Genomic DNA, 21,887 nt, shown 5'->3' with positions numbered 1-21,887 from the left:
AAAACATCATTATAAAGTCAAACCATTTGTGGAAATTAAAATCCTTGTGGTTTAAATACAACCTACTACTAAACCCACCATGTTTTAAAGTTATGTAAAGCAATATCAAGTTAGGCTGATAAAGGCTGTTCCAGGCCAAAAAGATTATTCCCTCCTGCTCTTTTTTCTTTATCCTTTACTAATTCTGAAAAAAACTTTCTTCTGCAAAAAGCAAAACCAGCTTGTTCTATTCTTCTAACACGAACTATAATTTACTACAAAGAAATTTCATAAGTAAATACAAATAATTCTAAAAATGCAACATATAATTTAAACCTAAAGGGTTAGCATTTAAAAAAAGTCATTTATAAAAAGGCCTTCCATTAACTCTGGTACGGAACAGAAGGATGCTTCCTGATCAGAAGGCAAGTTCCAGTGATTCACAAAGTAACACCAAGAGAAATCTAACTCTGCAGAAGAAAAATTATACAAAACATCGCTGGCGATTACATTTCCTACAGCTAAGGAAAAAAGAACATAGCAAAGAGTGTGTGTATAGAATAAAGTAAGCATAGGAATATGGAAACACCAAGATGAGGAAATACAGAAAACTTTCTAAAATTAACTACATTCTTCTTATAAAAACCTGAAATTATTCTCTTAACTGACTAACTAATTTTTTACATGAATTAAACACAAACCTTACTTGAAGGTAAGATTTTTCTCAAGTGCTATATTGCAATTGTACAACAGTAGCCTCTTGGGAAAGAAAAGTAATACATAATTTACTTCACTTTACTTTTACTACTTTATACGATTTATTACAGCCATGGAAAGCTCAGAAAAGAAAAAAACCCAGCTGTCTTTTTTCTGTCTCCTGGTGAAAAGTAAATGTAAACATATTTCTTATTTGAATATTCCCAGTTACCAGAGAGGGTTTGCAAGTTTATCCATGATACTCCTGCAAAGATGCCAAAGGCTCAGGGACATTTTACATCAGCTCATAACTTCACTTTTCAAGTTGAGCCACAGATGCTGCCCTTCATTAGAGCCTCACAGAGATATCCAGAGCTGGTTCCCACTGTTCCCTGCTGTGCCCACAGTATGGGCTTTGCTCCAGGGTGAACACCAAACACCTCAGCTTAATGCCTGATCTTGCAGGTGATGCTGCTTGGCTCCCACAGGAGCAGAGGGGAAGCAATGCCATTATTATACAATGGTCTCCAGTAGAAAGCAGAAACTACCAATAGACAGAACCACTGTAAGCTCAGGGGTCATTAAGGCAACAATGTCATTAAGGATACCTTGCTTGATGATCTAAGAGCCACAATCATCTGAATATTTCTATCCTCTTAGAAGACACCTCTGAACATCTTTTCACCATAGTACAAATGTTGAGTCATCCATCCCAATGAAAATTACATTAACTCTGAATGTAACCTGAAAAAGTCTTTCTACAAATGTAGCAAAATAACATATTTTCCTTCTCAAATATATTCTGGTGTGTAACTATTACAGTTAAGATCTTTCTGTCCATCTAAAACCATTCTCCTTAGTAGCATTCAAATATACACTGTTCAAAAACAAGAGGATCTCAAGCATCTCTAAGAAAAACTGGACATCTAGTTGAAAAGTGTAAGACATTTTTTTATCCCTAGTTGAAAAGCTTAAGCAAGTTCTTATCCAGAATTGGGATATGTTTAAAAGCCTGATTCCTTCATACACAGAGCCAAAAACTATAATTAGTAACTTCTCAACAAACAGACAGGGAAAGCACTGTGTTCAAGGCTGATTGGACAGGAATGTTTGGCAAAAGTCAACACCAAAGAACTAAAGCAAATAAACCTTGAAATTCACAAATTATTTATTTTTAGATATTTTTGAGCCTCAAAAGACATCAATCTAAATAACCCCTTGTAGTAGTCCCTGCTATGAGAATGGTAATTATCTTTAGGATCGCAGTATGTAGTAGAAACTGCATTACAAAGAAAACTCATTCTCCAAATAATCAACAAATTATTAAGTACTACACTTTAAATTTCATCAGGTCACACAGAAGAAAATCCACTGTCCCTCACACAATTAAGAAATGTAACACCTTTGATGTATTAACATATCTATGCTTAAAAAAAAGCTTCCCCCAAACACAAAGCTCTCTTCTTTCTTCCCCCAGGCTGAGCTGTAACATTTTCCCCATTACTTAATCCTACCTTCTTGTCCTAACTCTTTTTCTAGTCTGCACATTAGACCCATATTAGAGCAGTTACTTTTATGCAGCTACAAGCATAATACCCTGTTTAACAAGAAAGTACTTTGTTTATGCTCAAACAATTCATAATACTGACTCTGTTTAAATATATGGGAACTGCACACCACAGATAATGAAGATAGGCATACCATAGAGTATAGTACTATACTACAGATACACAATTTTCTAATTCTTTTTAAGAAGGGCTCTCCTCACTCTTTCAGTAGCAATACTAAGTTCTTTTATACCTGTTACAGACATCTATCAGTTATAAATGCAAGGAGTTGTCCTGGAATTGACAGACTCAAAGACAAAGACAATAGCATTGTTTAAAACAACTACTAAAAACGGGTTCAAGAGGAAGAAGTTAAGGGAAATAATGAAATCTAATTATAGGACACACAAAAGTTGTACCAGTATGATTGTAGACTACATCTGTGATGCAAAGCATATTCCATTCATTTTTCAGTTTCTCCACAAGCGCTCCTATATCACTCCAAGTGCACTTTTTATTATGGTTTGAAAATTCAGGGTTTACTTCCAACTGGTCAGCCAATGAATAACATGATCTAGACAGTCCAAGTGTCTGTAGTGGCGTAAAATGAATCATGTTGTAACCTATGAAATAAAACTCAGTTTATTTAATGAGAAAAAAACCCCAATCAAAGTTAAGTGAAAGAAGCATAATAAACTGCACTTATGTACTTAGAGCTACTGTTTGGAATAACCAATGTAAATTAATCTGAATCTTCCCCTTGAAATTCTATGTAACACAAGCTTTAAAAACCATCCTGTCAGTTTTACAAACTTTCAAGTCTATCTGAAATGAAAACAATAAAATAAGTGGTTTCCCATATTAGGAATTCCCTGAATTTTTGCACTGCTGCCAATATTTTAATCAATTCACTGACTTAATCTGTTAGTGAAATTGAATATAGTAGAAAACATATAATCAACAAAAAATCTATTGTTTACACTGAAGCTCTTCTGTGTAACTTTGAGTTTTGACCATAAAACAAAAACTTCTATCCTTGAATATGTCTATTAGCATTACCTGTTTCTCTTGCCACTTTAAGCCTATCTTCCCATTCATGAAACGGTCCCAGACACTTAGCCAGGTATGTCTGGAGTGTAACACAATCCAAAGGCAGCACATGATTATCAGCTCCAACATGCAAAATGGGATCCACAACTATGTAACCACCACCACTTTTTTCATTTCTAGGAAAAAATAATTTTCATTGGTATAATTAACACCCATTTTACCAGTCTATTTCAGAGAGAGAATTCAAATAGCATAGGTTTTCAGAAACATTGTAACCCAGTACAGGGCCTGGAGACACAGGGGGAACAGGACTGCATGACACATGAAGTAAATAGTACACACTGAAATGTTCATCTCTTATGCATCATCTCTCTGCTTAAAACTCTGGAAAAGTGAGATACCTTTGCTATTTTCTGAGATGGGAGTTCTGGTTCCTCCTTTTGGCATATGGAAACACAGAAAGCACAACTGCCTATCTATTACAATGTAAATCTACATTTTGAGCCCCATCCTCAGGAAGGTACCTAAGCTAAATGTCTTAAGCCTGGAAGAATTTAACCACCCATCATCCAGAAACATAAAATACCAGACTACAATTATTACAGATGGTGGCATTCTCTTCTGCAGCTGTCCCACTAAAACAAAAGACAAAGTAAAGGATCCAAGTAAAGAATGCCAGAACCTCTGTGCTAGATAAAAAACAACCCTCAAAGTCAATGAAGAGAGTACAAAATAAACATTGAGATACTTAGAATGCTGATGAATTTGAAAACTTGTAAAAATAGATCAGTTCTCCAACATTCACAGAAAGTTGATCAGTTTGGTTCTGTGTGTTCTCCAGAATACCTCTGCATCAGAAAGTACTAGACAACCACCAGTTACTGTCTTTCATTGGTGGATTTAATTGGTCCCTTGGTTGCAATTTGAAAAAGGCATGGAAAAAAAGGGGGTTTTTCATGTTAAGATGTAGACCAAGGGAGCAATTGCATTTGGCTGCAGGTATACAAATTTCACTTACCCAAGACTAAAATAGTACTGGTATGACCCAGAAATTTGGAGATCCAGCTTGCAGTATTTGTCAGAGTCATCTTCTTTTCCTGTGGGATTGTGCCATGACAGTGTCCTGAACTTGTGGCGATCAAATACTTCTCCAGAAGCTGGATAATTTGTATACACAGTAACAGGCTTGCCCTGAAGAGTTGGGCCCAGTCGGAATTGTAGCTCAAAACCTCAAGAAAAAAAGAAAAAGACAAAAGGTAAAATCACTTGATCAGGAAGACTAGATATTTCTAGTCTCTTATTACAATTCCTAATTTGCTACTATATTAATAACACCATCATATCTACTAAGAATTTCAGCACAATTATAAGTTTCTACAGCATAGAATCATAAAACATCCTGAGCTGGAAGGCACACACAAGGACCACTCAAGTCCAACTCCTGGCCCTGCACAGGACACTCCAGGAATCACACCATGTGCCTGAGAGCATTGTCCAAATGTTCCTTGAACTCTGTCAGGTTTGGTGCTGTCACCACTTCCCTACGGAGCCTGTCCCAGAGCCCAGCCACCTTGGGGTTGAAGAACCTTTTCCAAATATCCAACCGAAACCTGCCCTGGCACAGCTCCAGGCCACTCCCTTGGGTCCTGTCACTGTCACCACAGAGCAGAGATCACTGTCAGCCCCTCAAAAGGAAGTTGCAGATTGCAATGTCTCCCCTCAGTCTCCTCTCCTCCAGGCAGAACAGGCCGAGTAACCTCAGCCATGCCTCAGTTTCCCCTCAAGGCCCTTCACCATCCTCACTTTGGACAGTCTTTAATAGGTTCAAACTTTATATTGCAGCACTCAAAACTGCATTATCTCTCCCTTCCTTCCTAACACAGTTCTTTACATGTATGCTTTTTCCTTACATGGCACCATTCATCTTCTTTGCTACACAAAGTTTTGAAAATAAAATACAGCAAAACACCATGATCATCAGACTACAGACAATTTTATGTAGATTTTGGATTACATAGTCTTTAAGTACTTAGATGTACCAAGTCTATATAGCAGACATGAAAACATCTGAAAAAAATTAGGAACACATTTACAACCACAAAATATTTCAAATACCTTCATTATTCACTGAAGATTCACTAAACAGGTACATTTCTTATGTTTTAACTGAAGAATTATGTATACTTGTGTGTGATCTACAATATACAAATGGTTAAACTTTCAGAGCTCAACAAACTAAAGGAATCTTGAATGTGTGCTTCAGGTCTCACACACATAGAAAGAAGCTCAAGTTTAAGCTTAAGATACTTGTGATAGTGAGAAAAATTTAAGTTAAAAAATTAGAACATAAAAGCATATGTACTCTACTGAGTTAGACATAAAAAATTATGTTTAGTCAGGAGGTTTCAGAAAGGTATGATGTTCACTATCACAAGTGGCCAAGTACAGGGTTCGTTCAAGTGAATGAAACAGATGTAAGTTCTTATACAGTACATGCCAGTCACGTAGCTAAGTGCAGTAAATCATCTTCTAGCCCTAGCAGTCTACAAAACTGGGAGTAAAAGAAACCTGAGTACTTGCAAAAAAAGGGCAAAATTATTAGTACACAGATAATGAATGTAATGAATGTACACAGCTAATGAATGAGAGTGTAAAAAATTCTGGACACCAAGCTACAATACCTTAAGCTGAAAAAAATGACTTGCTTATTAAGTAGAATAATGGGGACTAATACTAGAGTTCAATATCTGAATACATTTAAATGTAAGTGTTATCCAGCTTTCTGTTTCTCTTATTAACAAAATCACCACTGCACCAAAACCCACCAAGAAAAGCAGCTGTTTTCAGATCTGAATGTCTGTCAGGTAAAATGAAGCTCATTTGAATGTAATACATATACGTATAAAACCAGTTTTGGAAGGTTAACTATGTTCTCTTCAGTACTGGCCTGACATTTTGATACAGGGATTACTAAAATTAGATCACAGGGATATATGCCACTGATATCTTATTTCCTCTAAGAGTTATACTGACAGCAGAAATGCTATGCTCAAAATTAGCTATGCCCTCTCAGAGACTGCTACCAGCAGGGGCACTTTGGATATTTGACAGCCATGCACTTCTGCTTCCCTCCTTTCAAGAAAATTTACACAACTTGATGGATAAGTTAAAAATGGAAATTAGGATCAACTCTGCACTTCTTCACTATTGACATTTCCTTATATTAGGCTGGTCAGAAGATTTTGGAATCAATATAGTTGAAGAAAACTTTTATTCTCAAGAATCAATATCTTGCTCCTTTATGTTCCTAAATTAGTAATACGCCATAAAAAAATCCACAAAAACTCTTACTAAAATGTTTTTCAAAGACAAGGGCTTTAGTTTTATAGTCAAAATTTGCTGACCAGCACAACAGTAGACCAATTAGTGGATGGTTTTTGGTTCTGGACTTTTTTTTTACATATAGACTTAAAAGCACTCTCAGGAAGAAATAACATCAAGTTCTTATATGTATGCAACAAGATACATAGCCCTGATAATATAGCAAATCTGATAACAAGATTTAGGAGGTGCTAAAGAGCTTATATTCTGAAGCACTACCTCAAACCTGCAGACTTTGCAAAATGCAAGTATTACCAATAGATTTCAAAATTGCAATATTAAAACATGGGGTGCTGCATAAGAAGGAAAACACTGGAGACCTTAACTTATGAGGACTTTTTCAGGTCACTGAAGTACAGGCTATAAAAGGAGAAGGAAAAGGCCTGTCTGAAAAATGCTTTGCGCTTCAGTCCCATGAAGACTGACGGCTCTTGGCCAATCTGCTCTTCATTTCTCAAGAGTTTAACGAGTCAGATTAAACTGAGTGTGAAGCCCATAGAGCTCTGCAGTGGAAACAAATCAAAACAAAGCAAAACAACCCACAACCAAACCGAAACCAACAACACCTCCCATACATCCCCAAAACCAAAATTTCTCCGCTTCAGGACGAGTTCTCCTTCCACTACCATGCAAAGACGATGACGAGGTCCTGGCCATTTCCTTCTCACCTAGCCCCAGCATCTCGACCTACCCTGCTCCAGCCTGAAGAGCGTCTTGTCCAGCTTCTCCATCTCGCCGAGGTGCAGCAGCCGCGTCTCCTTACCGCCCGGCATGGCTGCAGCCGCCCGTCCGGCGCTCCCGCCGCGCCGGCGCTCTCAGCGCGGGGAAGGAGAGGGAAGCCCTGCCGTGAGGGAACAGACAAAACCCCGCGGCTCAGCGGAGACCCCCGGCAGCACGCGGCCGCTCAGGGGAGCCTCACGCCGCCGGCCGCGCTTACATGTTCCCCGGTCCCGGGGAGCGCGGAGACGCGGCACTGCAGGCAGGGCGGAGGGGAGGCGGTACGGGACGAGCTGTCAGGCAGAGCCCAGCCCTGCCCCGGCCGGGGACCGCCGCCGGCAGCACTCCGGAGCAACTCCCGTCCCACAGCGCGGCCCGGCCCGAAGCCAGAGCCGAGGGGTGCCCCCGGGAAGGGGAAGCCTGACACCTGTCACTCTTCGCACCCGCCCCGGCGCTGCCGGAGCGCCCCGCCAGGCCGCTCACGGCCGCCCCGCCGCCCTCCGTGGGGAGCGGTGCCCACCGGAGCCGTTCCACCATACTCACGAGCGGGCCCGCAGAGCGGCGGAGGCGCCGCTCCCTGCGGAGGGCGACGGCTGCCGAGGCCGAGCGGAGCCGGGGCTGGAGCTGCCCGCAGCGGCCGCCCCGGCCTGGCTCGGCGATCAGTAACGCACTTGCCCGCAGCCGCGCTAGCACCGCTCCTTTCCTGCCCTTTTCTTGTCTTTTTTTTTTTTTTTTAACAAAGTTTATTGGTTCCGCGGCAGCCGCGCTCGGAGACGGGCGGCGCCGGCGCAGCTCCCGCGAGAGCCCAGGACCCGCCCCGGCGGCGCTGCGGGGCGGCCGGGCCAGGGCTACCCCGCCGGGGCTACCCCGCCCCTCCGCTCTCGCCCGCTCCCCGGCGGGCCCCGCCCCGCCCCTCCGCTCAAGGCCCCGCCCGGCCTCGCCCCTCCATTCTCGGCCTCGCCCCTCCATTCTCGGCCCCGCCCCTCCATTCTCGGCCCCGCCCCTTCATCCTAGGCACCGCCCCTCCATTCTCGGCCCCGCCCCTCCGTTCCGCCCCGCCCCTCCGTTTTCGGCCCCGCCCTTCCCGGTCCCGTTCTTCCGCTCTCGGCCTCGCCCCGCCGAACCGACCCCGCCCCTTTGGCTCCCAGTCCCGCCCCTCTGCTGGCGGCCCCGCGAAGCGCGCCCTGAACGGAAAGGAACTTCGGGGATACCTTAGGGGTTCCCCAGGGTTCTCCCAGAGATACCTCAGGGCTACCTCGGGGGCTCCCCCCGTGCCGCTGTTGCGGCAGCGAGCGAGCCGGCTGGCTCTGCGCGAGCCTGGCCTTGCAGCGCGGACAGCGCGGCGTGCGGGTACCTGTCTGCTGCCGCAGCCTCTACAGCCGCAGCCCCACCAGCGCCTTCACGCTCGGCTGGTGCGCACAGGCTCGAGAGGTGTCCCTGCGGAGCCCGGCCACCTGGGTGCGGAGCCCTGTGCGGTTTGCCGGGCACTCTGCTGAGGGCTGGGTGGCTTTAAAGGTTGCCCGGAGTGTCCTGGCCGATGCCTCTGAGCCCAGCCGCTCCTTGCGGTGACTGGAACGCCGCTCCGCCGAGTTCCCTCAGCGTGCCCGCCCCGCTGCCTCAGGGCCGGCACCCAGCGCCGGGCGGCCGGCTCCATCCTGATAGGCTGCGCTGCTGAAAAAACATGATGTCAGCCAGAGTTTAAGTGCTATATATAGTGTGTGGACAAGACTACAAACTCCGTGGATCTGTCTTTGACCAAGAGGTAGCATGGTTTTTAAAAAAATCCCAAACAGCAGAACAACACCCCCTCGCCGCCTTGTTTTGCAGCATACTGTCATCCGAAGTGCTGACCCCATGCAGCCCTTACCATTGTTTTGTATTGCAGAACACCTGGGACAATTGCTCCAGGCCTCTCACACTGCACCCCAGTGTAAAGGTCAGCCTTGCAGCTTTGGAAGGTCAGTCTATTTTTATTGCCTAGAAATATGTTTTAAAAAAAGTGCTTCTCAATTTACAGTCACTGTGTTATACTGAGTTCGTTTTTTCTTCTTTTCTTCTTTTCGAAGTTGGTGTACTTTGTGGCATTGGAAGGAGCCTGCAATTTAGACTTTACCGTTTAATTCTAGCCATCCCATCACATACCCTTATAAGTGTATTTTACTGCAGAGTGTTTATCCAATTACAGTGCATTTAGGGAAAGTCCAAAGGTTTTGATATTAATGGAACCACTTCCACTCATTTCAAGCTAAAGTTTTTTTTATAATTTAGTAGCTTTTCTCCTTAATTTTCTCTTTCACTTGCTCCTCCCTCTGAAAATTTCAAAAAATCTATTTGTTCCTCATTACAGTTAATGTTTTTTGGTATTGTTGAGAAAAGTTTTCATGTTGGTGTAGGTGAATAGGTCAACTTGTCTGCCCTTGACATATATTAGGTTTCCTAGACAGAATGGAGCAAAAAGGAAAAGCACCCCTTTGAGTGCAGTTCCCTTAGGATTCACCTCATCAAGGCTCATTCAGATTTGATACTTACAATCTGAGGTATTTCACATGGCTATTTCCTGCCCAGTAGAATTCTCCCATTGTCCTTTTCTTTTCCAGCCCCCTTATTCTTTACTCAGCTTGCTGGCCTATGTTCATATACAGGACAGACTTGCACCCTGGCTCTCCTGGCATGCTGGCTGTTTCCTCTGAATTGGATGTGTCCCAGAAAAGAAGGTAATACAACACAGTTCTTGGAAGCCGTAGAAACAAAACTGAAGTAACTGAAAGAAATGTGGACCATCTTTTTTCTAGGGTCCCTGCAAGCTTTAGTAACTTGAAGTGACTGCAGTCACTCAGTCTGCCACAGAGATTTACACAAGTGTCTTTTCCAGGCCATGCTGTTGTCCTGTCACATAGTAAAAATGGGCTGGGATTTAAAATTTCATGAGCTGCTTACATAGCGAGCAGCTCTAAGAGAGGGAGAGCAAATAATGCCTACGTAGCCAAGTCCTTTGCATAAATAGTTATCCTAAAGTGCATGTTGAATATTTTGTGAAAAGCAAGACAGGAACCAAATGGGCATTATTGAAAGCAATTTCTGTCCTGTTACTAAGTTTTAAAATGTGGCTCTTTTGATTTCCTTACTCCATACAGAAACTCGCCCTACCTTTACTAGGTTTGCACTGGCACATTTCCTCTATACTATGCATTGACACAGATTTTGAAATGGAACCAGGTTTATGAAAAAGATTTTTTTAGTGTCGTGGACAAAAATTATTATGAAACCAAGCCTGAGACAGTTATTTTGACATAATTTGTGACTATAACTAAACCAGATGTCAACAGTGTGAATAAAGGTCTTGATTCACTACACAGAAAAAGGTTGCCCAAGTACTGTGAAATCACTTAATAATTGGTATAATTTATATATTTATAATCACTTAGTATAATTTCATTTGCTTTCAAATCAGTATAAAAAAATACTGCTTCAAAGATAATGAATGTTGCAGGTCTCTCAATGAGGTAATCAGGAACAGGAGCAGACTTCTCTAATCCGTTCTCCATCGTCATCATCTCTTATGTTGGCCCATCCCTTACAGACTTTGGGTCTGTGTTCATTTAGCACATGTAAATTGAGCAGTTTTTCTCTGTGTGGAAACCATCAAAACATGAATGCACAAGTGCTACCTTTGAGCATTGCACTTTTGTCACAACCAACACCAACTGAGCATTTGCTACACTGGCATCTAAGGGGCAATTTTCACAGTGCCATTTTATCCTGTTTGCAGTTTCTCTGTGTGTGATTGTGATATACCACATACCATATCAATGTTAATCATCAGGAACTGCTGCATAATTTTGCAGCAGTTTCAAATCTACTCATACTAGAATTCTTCATTCCTTTTACATACACCTTCCTAGTGGTCCTCTTTTCTTTCCTCCTGTTTTGCAACACAGAACACTTATCCTAGTAGTGGTGTCAATACACTTTGGGAGCTTTTCACTAGGTGTCACATCTCACTAATGTCATATTGCTTATGCCTGTTTTAAAAGGTAAAAAGTACTCTGAAGTTGAAGTACTTTCATGATGGCAGTAGTTTTTTATGTTTAGTAAAAGAAAAATATTTCCCAATAACAACAGTAAAAGCCAAGTAGCACACAGACAACTAAGCTGAACATCTTACTAAAATTAAAAGCAGATTCCTTTGGCCTGCACACAGGAAATATGAGACTTTATAAAATTTAAAGTGAGCACATTTTTTTCTCAATGCTCTACACTCATGCCCTGGGAGTTCATTAATTAGCACTGTGTTATTTTTCCAACAATAAGAAGCTTAAGAGGTGTTGAGTCTTCCGTCTAGCTTTTGTTTTCTAATGGAGATTTCTCAACCAGAAATGCAAACTTAAAAGAAAGTTCCTTTTCTTTAAAAGTATATCTCTGCAGTTTGGTTAAACTTCAGTCTTTTCTGAGTTAGATCTTTGCTATGCAGTGACTGAAAACAAGTGCTTTCTTAGACAATTACATGCTCAGCAGAAATTTGGGTATGTTCTTAGACATTAGAATCTAGTATTGAGTGAAAACGTTAGTGAGAATATTGATGTAACCACCTATAGCTTTTTTTAAAAAGTCCCTTCTAAATGGCTGAAAGGATTGCAATAGCCTGATGGGCAGTGAATAAATGATAGGCTGGAATAAAAATGTCTACTTAAGTCAGAAATCATATGAGATGGAGATGCTAGGACACAAATCTCTTTAGTTTGTCCTTGCTGGCCTTTCATGTAAGGAAGTGTTTGACCTTTCAAAGATTAACATTTTGGGTTTGTTTTCAATTCCAGTTTGGCCATTCTTTTACTGTGTGCCCTCAAACAATCAATGCTCTAACATCCATGGAAAGTTAATTTTTAATCGAGTTTAATTTTTAATAGAAAATTGTAAAATTCAATGAAAATATCTTTAAAGAGGACCATATAAAATGTCATTAAATGTAGCTTTTCACATAAGTACTTTAGATACATTTGACTGCTTTAGCTAACCATCACATTAGTTTGATATTAATAATCTGCAAACATGGGGACTTGGCAAACAAAATTAAGTATCTGAATTATATTCTTGTACCATTTAACTTCATTAGGTGTAAAATTGATTCACATATACTGGGCCAATTTTTGTTGTAGAAGGAGAACATATCATACCAGTGTGCTGAGCCACTACCAGCACTTCTGTCTTCCTGTGAATTGTTCCATGTAACACTAGTGAGATACGTTGAGATTTAAGACTTCAGTGGATCTATTCCTAAATGAGCTGTAGCAATGTCTTACCAAGCAGATCTATTTCCTCCTCAAAAATAATCAGAGTGTCTCTTGCACACTCCTTCTCCTTTATGATGTTCCTTCCTAATATATCAAACTATACTGAGAATATCATTAATATTTTCCTGGTCATTATAATAATAATCCTTAAATCTTACCTAGCTAGGTCTTTTGAGTTCAAATGGTAACCAAAGGATTTTTCTTTTCTGTTCTATATATTTGACATCTGATTTTTAAGCAAAAAAAAATAAAAATTACATGAGGTTATCTGAAAGCTAATAATGAGAACTGTAGTCCTGCTCTGTAATCTTTCAGTGCTGGCAGAATTCAAGCCAGGGTAATTTGAACAGGCTAACATGGTGTAATATATTGCAGAAGGAAAATGTTTCACCAAATGTATGACTACCACAAGCATTTGTTTAAAAGATATTAAACATGAGCAGGAAGAACAAGGAAGATGATAAAACAGTGGTTGCTCTAAAGTGCTACAAAGCTGGAATTCAGACTGGCAAATCTTTTGCTATACAGCAATAAGACCACAAAAACATTTACAGTTGAACCATCTCCAAATGCTGCTACCAGAAAACAGCAGTCCTTTGTGTTTGTCTCATTGATATCATCAAGTCTTTTGGTTATCCACAAATTTAAGTGTAGGATTACTGATGAGAAGTAGTTTGCCCATTACTGGGCATTGATTCCTAGGTGAACACCCAGAACCTAGGAATTACTGTGCTTTTGTACAAACTGCTGCTGCTGTCCAGTTTTTTGAGTATCCTACATATGAAGCACCATACAGAGGTAGTGCCTCTGTATGAAGCACTACCACTTTCAGCTGGAGGAAAGTGTCTTGTAGAATAGAACGGCTTTGATATTTTGCTTCTGAGAAAGTTTGGAGCTTCCTTGGAGGTACTGGCTTCCAAAGTGACCATGTACTAACCTGGCTCTGCAGGAGGCAGCTTTCCATAGCCTGTCTGGACTGGGTCCCTTTACGCCTTGCTTGATATTACCCTGTGCTCATCAATGGAGGATTGCTGCTTACAGAACTTGAAAACTAGTATGAGACAATCTTCTCTCCCTTACTCTTTTCACAGCTCACAATGTTGGATATGCCTTTTACCAGCCATGTTATGACCTGTTTATTAACTTTTGAAAGTCTTTACAAAACTTAAGTGAGATTTGCTAAAGTAAGAGCTAAAATCCCTGCAGCCCTTCCCATGGAGAGTACTCAAACATCACCACATGGTCCCCCCAACAGGGGCATTGGGCATGTACTAACTGGAATGTTGCTACAACTGACATCATCCCTCCAGCAGGACTGCTTGTGCTTGAACCCAGAGCAACTGCAAAACCCACAGACATGCTGGTTCTGAACAAAGAATGCATTTAAAGCCATGAAGGAATCAAATTAGGAGCTGATGAGAAAAGGTGAAGAAATGGAAATGGGTTGTCTGAGAAAGGATTCCTGAGATGAGATGGCAAATCTTATTTGACCGATTTGCTACTGCCACCAGGTGGCTTGGTACAGTAACTGACTGAAAACTATAAAATGCGTTTTACCTTTAGGTAAACAAGTATTTTCATATAAATACGGTTCCAAGTCTAAATTTTTATGTGTGACATAAAAAAATTTCAAAATTAATGTGATTAGTAAAGAATCAAAAAATGCATACAGTAGAAGGGCATTTCTGAACATAAGGGGAATATTTTAATCTAAATTGTAAATTAACAGTAAATTGGTAAACTAGGTAAGTATGAAACAGTGCCAAATCTCAAGGGAGACTAAATTATTAATTATGGGGGAAAAAAAATCTCATCCTACATTGTGACTTTATCATCATTTATTTCCATTTAGATGGTCAGGATTGTTTCAATGACTCAGCATTCTCCTTTGGGAGTAAAAAATCTCACCGTATACAAATTGATTTGGTAGGAAGAATTCTTAATATCTAAGATAAAAATATTGTTATTAATTCCCTAATAAATCTTTAACTAAGACAATAATGCTAAAAATCTTGGAAAATGCTGAAAGCTTGAAAAATCTTCAAATGCATGGGTTTGTGTGTGTAGTTTACGCAAGAGAGAGAAGAGTAAATATTAATGCCAGGACTGTTATCCTCAGTGAAAGCCTAGTATCCAGCATGTATTTAGCCAATTCCAATGCACTTTTTCAAACACAATTCAGTATTTCAAAATAGGTAATGCTAGTAACAAAAAATTCTTTGATCCAGTTATCCATCATCAAAACAATCTGGTAGGGATGCAGCCTTTTTGCACATTACTTGATTTGAAATCAAGTGATGTTTTATGGTTATAACCTTGCCAGTAACATAGAGTTCAGTGCACATATATGAAATTTGAGCAAGGTCTGACCTAAAATGGCACAGTTTTGCTGAATAGTTAGCTTAATACCTAAGAGGAAAGTTGATTAGAAGGACTCACATGGAAACATGGGTTCTCTTCAATGGCTTATTGTTTTCCATATAACTTTGAGCTTAAAAAATAGAATAGCTATCAGTATAAACCTTGGACTGCACAATAGTTAATTTCCAAAATTATATATATTTGCTTAATTGCTTTCTTGGTTCTCAAGCACAAGAAATTCCCCTTTATATACTTGGAATGAAGTCTCCTCTACGAAATTCCTGTTGCTTTCAAAATTATAAGCTTTCACTTGATTCCTTAAGTGCCTATAATAAACGATGCAAAAAACCCTCATCAGCTTCTTTTCATGTTAGATGTTGTTTCATTTGTTTGCCACTTTATCCTCTGACACAGGTCAATAGTAGGTTACACAGCTTTATCTCTTCAGGCTTGCAGGAAGATTCAAACCCACTCCCCAGCCCTCTATGTCTCTATCTCATTTGGTTAAGCTAGAACATCGGCTTTGAAACAAATACAGAATTATTATGAACACATAACAGTTGCAGTACACTTTACAAAGTAGATGCAACTGTGGACTTTTTATAGCTCATATACCCTAATGCATTCTGTTTACTTTATACTGGATATGACCCTTAACAAATTAGCAAGCAGTGCCCTTTCATAGAAACATTTTCATTAAGGCTGCAGAACTATTGATTTTATAATTTTTTTAATGAGACTGTTGTGTTTGAAAAGAGCCCTTCCAGACAGATTGATGATTGCCCATGCAGAAGTATGGGGACCTGTACCCAGTAGTTACAGAGTTGGTTTTCTTCTCCCTAGTTCTCTTGGTGTTATCTTGGTTTTCTTGCTTTGCAGCCCTTTAGCAATAGCTAACATCTTTTGAAATAAGAGAAGCTATACAATGATAAGCAAAACAGTATTCCCTCCCTTGCCCTCTTTACTTTTCACAGAAAAATTATTTTTTCCTTCTTAAACTCTGATTACCATTTCCAACAGAATTGTAGCTTGCATTTTCATCCATCTCTGTCTTACTAATAATGTATCTGTATTAGGTAAAAACACACAGTCACATAATGAAGCATGTATGCAGTTAGGCCTGCAGTCTTATCAAACTCTTTCATATACGGGAACTTTATGAATGTAGCTGTTAACAGAATTTTTTTTCCCCCCCAGCTAGGGGGAAATAGCCATATTTCACTTCAAGCTATTGCTTATGCATTGTTTCTTCAGTTGCTGAACACTGAGTGAGATCTCAGCATCCCAGTAACTACCACGAGCAAGACAATACAAGTAACAGTCAAATTTTTCTGATTGGGCAAGGTAATCCCTTACTGTTTTTCACGTTAAATGTATTTTTTGATATGTTACCACAGGGTACCTCTAAAGGTTAATGCTGCCTTTATAGAAACTGAGAAAAGAGTGAATACTAACAAAACATTTCCTAGTCTATTTTAGTAGATATTCTTTCTAAGAAAATATTACCAAATTAATAGTACTAAGATCTCTAGAACTGCTCAGAACTACTAGTAAGCAACTGAATCACAATAGCTCTCCACTAAAGGTGGTTTTTAACACAAACACTGTGGGAAGGCAAAATTCCCGTTGGATTTCTAAGTAATTGTCCTTTTGTGTCACTTCCTGAGCAATTGAGAACTTGGATTTAAACAATACAGAAGTTAGAGAAGCCTGTGTAAGCAACTGCAGTTTCTACCAGCAAAGCCCCAGTTACAGCCAGTATTTATTTGCTTTCTTGATAAGAAAGGCCTGACTTTGCAAGCCTGTATATGCGACCACCTTTCGGCCCACGAATAGCACCGCTAATGAGCTCTGTAAGCTTTGGCAAGGCCAATCTCTCAGTAAAACTCTAGCTGCTAACCAGGACGTCCCGGCAGGTTCCCGGCGGGCACACGGAGCGGCTGCAGCGCTCCGCGGCTCCGCCCCGCCCGGGCCGCGCCCCGCGGGCCCCGCGCCGCCCGCCCCGCAGCCAGAAAAGCGCCGCGGCCGCGGACAGGCTGGAGCTGACCAAGGGGCTCCTTAGCCTGCTGCGCTCCCCCCTCGCCCTTTTCCGCCGTAGTAGTGCTGGGCAGGAGAATGAGGCGGCGTAGGGCTGAGGAACTGCTGTGGCCTTCGTAGTAGTGCTTTGGTTAAACTGATGCCAGTGAGTGCTCCAAGTGGGTACTGCAAGTTTTTTGGAAAGTGTATTTGCTTAACAGGACATCTGCAGCAGGTATGAAACAAATTAAAATCTGGTGGCGTCTTTAGAGCACCGTGTAGGTGCTGCCTTTCATGCAAGATTTCTGAATTGCTTTAGAGAAAACTTCTAAATCTGTCTGCCTTAATGAGTCAAGGTAAGCTATAGCTTATTTGTCTGGAAGCCATGCCACCCACGTTCCTCTGGTATCTTTTTTGCTTCTTGTTGTGTGAATATTAGTTTCTCATTTTGTTTCTTTGTTAACGTGCATAGGAGATGGCTCTATGAAACTATGACAGTAAATGTGTTCATGCTATAGTTAAAGTTACTTGTTGGGATAACAAACTGCATCTCTTTAGGTTAGTCTCCAACTTTGGGCTCTTCATATAGATAGAAGTTTGCAAGGTTGAGTTATGAAGATTCTATGCAGAGCGTCTGCTCAAGTAAAATAATTAAAACAAACAAGTGAACAGGGTGAAATCCTTGCCTCCTGTTCATTCTTGGTGAGATATGTGGAAAAAAGAGAAAGCTGCCATATTGTTCAAAATTGTTTATTCTTCTTCAAAAAGAAAGCATCTCTTTGATAGGGAGTAAATGTATAATGAGCTTTAAAATCATGCTGCAAATTTATGTCAACTAATTATTGGAGGAAGAAGGTATCAAAAGTTGGTTGTAGGTTCCCTCTGTCTGCCTGCCCTTAACTGCAATAGAAGATAATTAAGTAATTACTTAGTTTGAAACTCTTTGGCATCTGGGGAAGTATCTGACGAAGCAAAGGAAGCTGCAGGGTTAGTGTTTCATTACAGCTTCATGCATTTCAGCTGAATTGTGGGGAAGCTTATAAAATATGTGCCTGAAGTAAAGATGCTCTCATAAACCGTACTTATTTTGTGTGTGTACTGTTTCTTTTTCAGACAAGCTTCATGAATACAGTAAAGGTTAATACAGTTAGATCCAAACCAAATAGAAGATATTACAAAATCATATAAATTGTTTTACTACAAGTAGAGAGCCAATGGCAGTTTTACTCAGGATTCGTCACTGTAACAGAAGGACTGGCTGTAAGGTAAGTACCTACACTCAAACTGTTACAAAACATAACTTTGAAACATATATGCCTTTGAAATTCTCTTTCCTAGAAAGAACACAATGCTGAGGTGTGTATTTTTGTGCACATGGGGGTGTGTATGTTTATATTTTAAAAGTAATGAATTATTATGAATATGTTTTCTGTCCTTGCTCAATCCAGCTGTCATGACATGACCACCTTTAACTAAACAGAAGAGGCCAACCCAAGCTCTTTTTATTAATTGAGAGGGATCTCTTGGACAGCAAGACTGTCTTCTTTCCCTTTGTAGGGGTTTATTTCTAAAGCAATGTGTCATAAATCCTTATATTAATATTGCTTATTCTCCTTCAGGTGGTTCTTTCCTTTTTTGTTCATTCTCCTGTCTGATAGTGCTCAGGAGACATTTCTGGCAATGGTAGTTTTGTACCTTTGAGCTGGCAGTATGTTTGCCTTGCCTGTGGTCTCATCTCTTCTTCCTCTCTGAAGTTAGTTTTAGATTTCACATTATGCAGCTGATGAAGTTTAACAGCTGAAAGAAGATAAGTTCTTTGAAGAGATCCTGAGTCGAGTGTGAGCATTGTGTTCATGAACTATTGGGCTACCTGCAGGTAGTGTAGGAGTTGTTTTCAACACAGGAAGAAGTAACTTACTGCTCTCTGTTTATCCAAATATTTTTCAGATTTTGGTGTGTTTTTTTTTTTTTTTATTCTATTAATCTCTACTTAATCTTTTTCTTCTGCCAGCTTTTGAGTCAGTTTAATCTGACAAGAATATTTCTTGTTTCCTTTGCATCCGTACCACATCCTATGCTACTTAAAGCAGAATACTAACTTACATTTTTTGTCTCTGTGATATGCAGCCTTATCTCTTCTTGTTTTGAAATTTTCTCTGGTACATATAGTTGTACTGAACATTAGTCTTTATCTTTCTATAGGCGTCTTTAGCTTGCATATAAAAAATGAATTAGATGTAAACTTCTGACAGTTTGGACAAGTGTTTGAACTAGAAGGAAATACTTGAACTAAAAGATATGATCATAATGTTATCTTGAATATTTGGGAAGAGTTGAGTGTTGAGAGAGACTAGAATTTTCTGGTTCTTGAAACCTAACTGTTTAACTCACTCTTACCTCTGATTTTCTTCTATTTAGTGGGGTAAAGATGCTGGGGAGCCCATATGTTGAAGTACAAATATAGCATGGCCTTGGAAATTCTGGGTTTCCATGTATGAGAACTTTGGAAGATTTCATGTTGATGACTCCTGTTGTGTAATATAATGATGTGCCTTGTCTTCCTTTGACTGCTTTTTAGGTATCAAGAGTTCAGTCTGAAATGGCTCTGTGTATTTCTTATCTTCATGTCCATCCATGCTGTCAGGGAGCTTCAAAACCTGTTACTTGTTATCACTTGCTGCAAAATGGGCATGGCTCTTCCAGAAGGCAGATCAACTTGCCTGGTCTGTGTTCCACTAGAGCTGATAACTCACTTCTTGTGCCTGAGGACTGAGAGAAACTTTATCTCTGTTCTTCTGGCCTTTTGGCTGTGGAAACGCCTTAATTTGTTGGCTAAGGTGTTCTGGAAACCACAGTACAGCTGTAAGCCCTGCATGCTACTGGAGCAGCAAAACAATTGCCACAGATTTTATGAAAACAGTATTGTGGTGGGGTAAAACACTGTGTGATGAAAGCTGGGTTATGGGTTCATATAACTGTTTTAGGATCTGGAGTCCTACTATCTCTTGTCTTTCATGCATGCTGATCCCTTGACAAGAGTGTGACAAGCCAAATCCATTGTTTGACTAATTGTCTAGAGATCCAATATCCAAAAGGAAGGGCTCAAAGGAGAAGTCTTGTGCTTGTCTGCAACAAACATGCATATTTCTTTGTCTACATCTTCATACCAAATTCTCACTCTTGCATGTATAATTATTTCTGATGGTTGGCAATTTTAGTTTCCCTGCAGAAAGAAGAACTTTTTACTAGGGAATTATGTGTCATAAGTGAGGAAATAGACACGTGTTGTGGAAACAAAAGGCAGTCTATAATGATGCAAAATCTATGATTAATGAAAATGGGCTTAATACTAGCTGTATAGTTCTTCAATACTGTTGACTTTTATGTAGCTGTGAAGCATATAAAGATGTTTAAGGAACTTGATTTTTTTTTTTTTGATAACAGGAGAGGGATTGGTAAAAGACACTTTAAAAAAAGGGCTGTCAAAATGCATGGAGGCAAATCATCCATCTAGTGAGTGGATGGATGATTTCTATCCACTCACTCCATGGAGGAATCCATTGACAGCCTGTAGATGGCTTGAAATACAATATCTGAACATTCTAACAATGTCTGGCAGTTATCAGAAGCAGAAGTTATTCAGAAGCTGGGAGTGGTGTCTTCTCATGAATGCTTTTTTTAAACATAGTTTTGTATTCTACCATTCAACTGATTTCTGAAGAGGCGTGGTGACCTGTAATGTAAATATTTATTATGTTTAATTGCCTGTAAATTTCATTTTTTACAGATGGAGCTGCCTGGTGTTGCTGTTTGGATATTTGTTTGCCTCTATGCATCTGTGGTTGGCTATCCAAATGGGAAAGTAAGAGAAGCCTGTACCAGCATGGTACCCTGTCATGGTGGCTCTCCTCAGCTGTCACCTGAGCATGCCATTACAGTGAATGGGACTGAATTTAAACCAGGGGACAACATAGAAGGTATTATGTCAGTTACAGCTGAAGAGTTTAATTTATTGTTTTTATTACAGTATGTCTTTCCTCAGTTTTCTATACTGGATTTATCTAAGCAGCTGAATCTTGTTGAGGTAATCTATTAACCATTGTTCAGTACTTGTAAAATGAGCATCTGGTAGTCATTGTTGAAATACTTCCTTCTTCTTCTGGAGTAGAGTTAAATTTCCTTATTCTTCTTCTTGCTTTAGTTCATCTGTCTGGACCAGATTTTGAAGGATTTTTCATACAAGCCCGGGATGCAGAACGCCTGGATGGCCCTGCAGTTGGTTCTTTTGTATTAGCTGACAGGAGACATTCTCAGCTGCTGACGTGTGGTCGTACCAAGGTAGAGAGTCCAGTGCCTTACAATTACTCAGTGGGCACTGAGGGGCTTGTACTGTCTCTTTATCCTCTTGTCAAAAAGGGGAGCATTTCCTTACTAAGAAAATCTCACTATTTCTGTATAAATGCTGCAGGGACCTCTAGCTCGTTGCTGGGGTCTTCTGGATTGAAAGCTATTCCTTTTAGTCTTGAAGTTTGTTAGTATGAGTAAGTTGCTATGCTACATCTCACCTGAGCTGATCATGACTGACTGGGGAAAAGCCAGTTGCACTGGGGTAGTGCAGTGTCTCTGTAGGTTTTAGCTGCAGCCTCTGCTGACTGTCTTAGGTAACAAAATGAGTATCCACTGTCTAACTCTTGATATGTGTGTATTTTCAGAATTCAGCTGTCAGTCACACAAGTAAATCAAGAAAGAAAGACATAAAAGTTTATTGGATTGCTCCTGAAAATGCTCCAAAGCATGTACAGTTTCTGTAAGTAAACCTAGTATAGATTCTAATTTATTAGAATGCAGA

The 21,887-nt window shown here is 40.2% G+C and overlaps 2 protein-coding genes across 17 annotated transcripts in view; one reads left to right on the top strand and one right to left on the bottom strand.

Annotated features, from left to right (window-relative positions):
• AGL (amylo-alpha-1,6-glucosidase and 4-alpha-glucanotransferase) overlaps positions 1-8,864 on the bottom strand; it is a 34,973-nt gene extending 26,109 nt beyond the window's left edge. For 2 of the 5 annotated variants that reach the window (XM_021525328.4, XM_021525313.4), the window contains exons 1-5: positions 8,725-8,864; positions 7,345-7,494; positions 4,291-4,501; positions 3,282-3,448; positions 2,642-2,845 (exon numbers count right to left, since the gene is read on the bottom strand). In XM_021525328.4, the coding sequence (XP_021381003.2) occupies positions 2,642-2,845; positions 3,282-3,448; positions 4,291-4,501; positions 7,345-7,426 (664 nt within the window). In that variant the 5' untranslated portion in view covers positions 7,427-7,494; positions 8,725-8,864. Of the gene's footprint in view, positions 1-2,641; positions 2,846-3,281; positions 3,449-4,290; positions 4,502-7,344; positions 7,524-7,590; positions 7,723-7,913; positions 8,056-8,724 lie in introns of those variants that run through there. The other 3 variants (XM_085585876.1, XM_085585877.1, XM_085585878.1) reach the window with 3 other exon arrangements.
• Positions 8,865-8,994: 130 nt separating this feature from the next.
• Positions 8,995-21,887, top strand: part of FRRS1 (ferric chelate reductase 1) — a 69,601-nt gene continuing 56,708 nt past the window's right edge. For 9 of the 12 annotated variants that reach the window (XR_014956883.1, XR_014956882.1, XR_014956881.1 and 6 more), the window contains exons 1-5: positions 17,010-17,273; positions 18,152-18,303; positions 20,826-21,015; positions 21,240-21,376; positions 21,751-21,845. Coding sequence is in view for 4 of the 12 variants with exons in the window: in XM_085585906.1 (XP_085442032.1) it covers positions 18,253-18,303; positions 20,826-21,015; positions 21,240-21,376; positions 21,751-21,845 (473 nt within the window). In the remaining 8 variants the exon portion in view is untranslated. Of the gene's footprint in view, positions 9,133-9,255; positions 9,329-9,967; positions 10,085-17,009; positions 17,395-18,151; positions 18,304-20,825; positions 21,016-21,239; positions 21,377-21,750; positions 21,846-21,887 lie in introns of those variants that run through there. The other 3 variants (XM_085585904.1, XM_085585905.1, XM_077785242.2) reach the window with 3 other exon arrangements.

This window comes from Lonchura striata, chromosome 8 (assembly GCF_050655825.1).
Source record: "Lonchura striata isolate lonStrDom1 chromosome 8, ASM5065582v1, whole genome shotgun sequence".
NCBI lineage: Eukaryota > Metazoa > Chordata > Aves > Passeriformes > Estrildidae > Lonchura > Lonchura striata.
The sequence above is the reverse complement of the archived record's forward strand: the minus strand, read 5'-3'. Positions and strand labels throughout refer to the sequence as shown.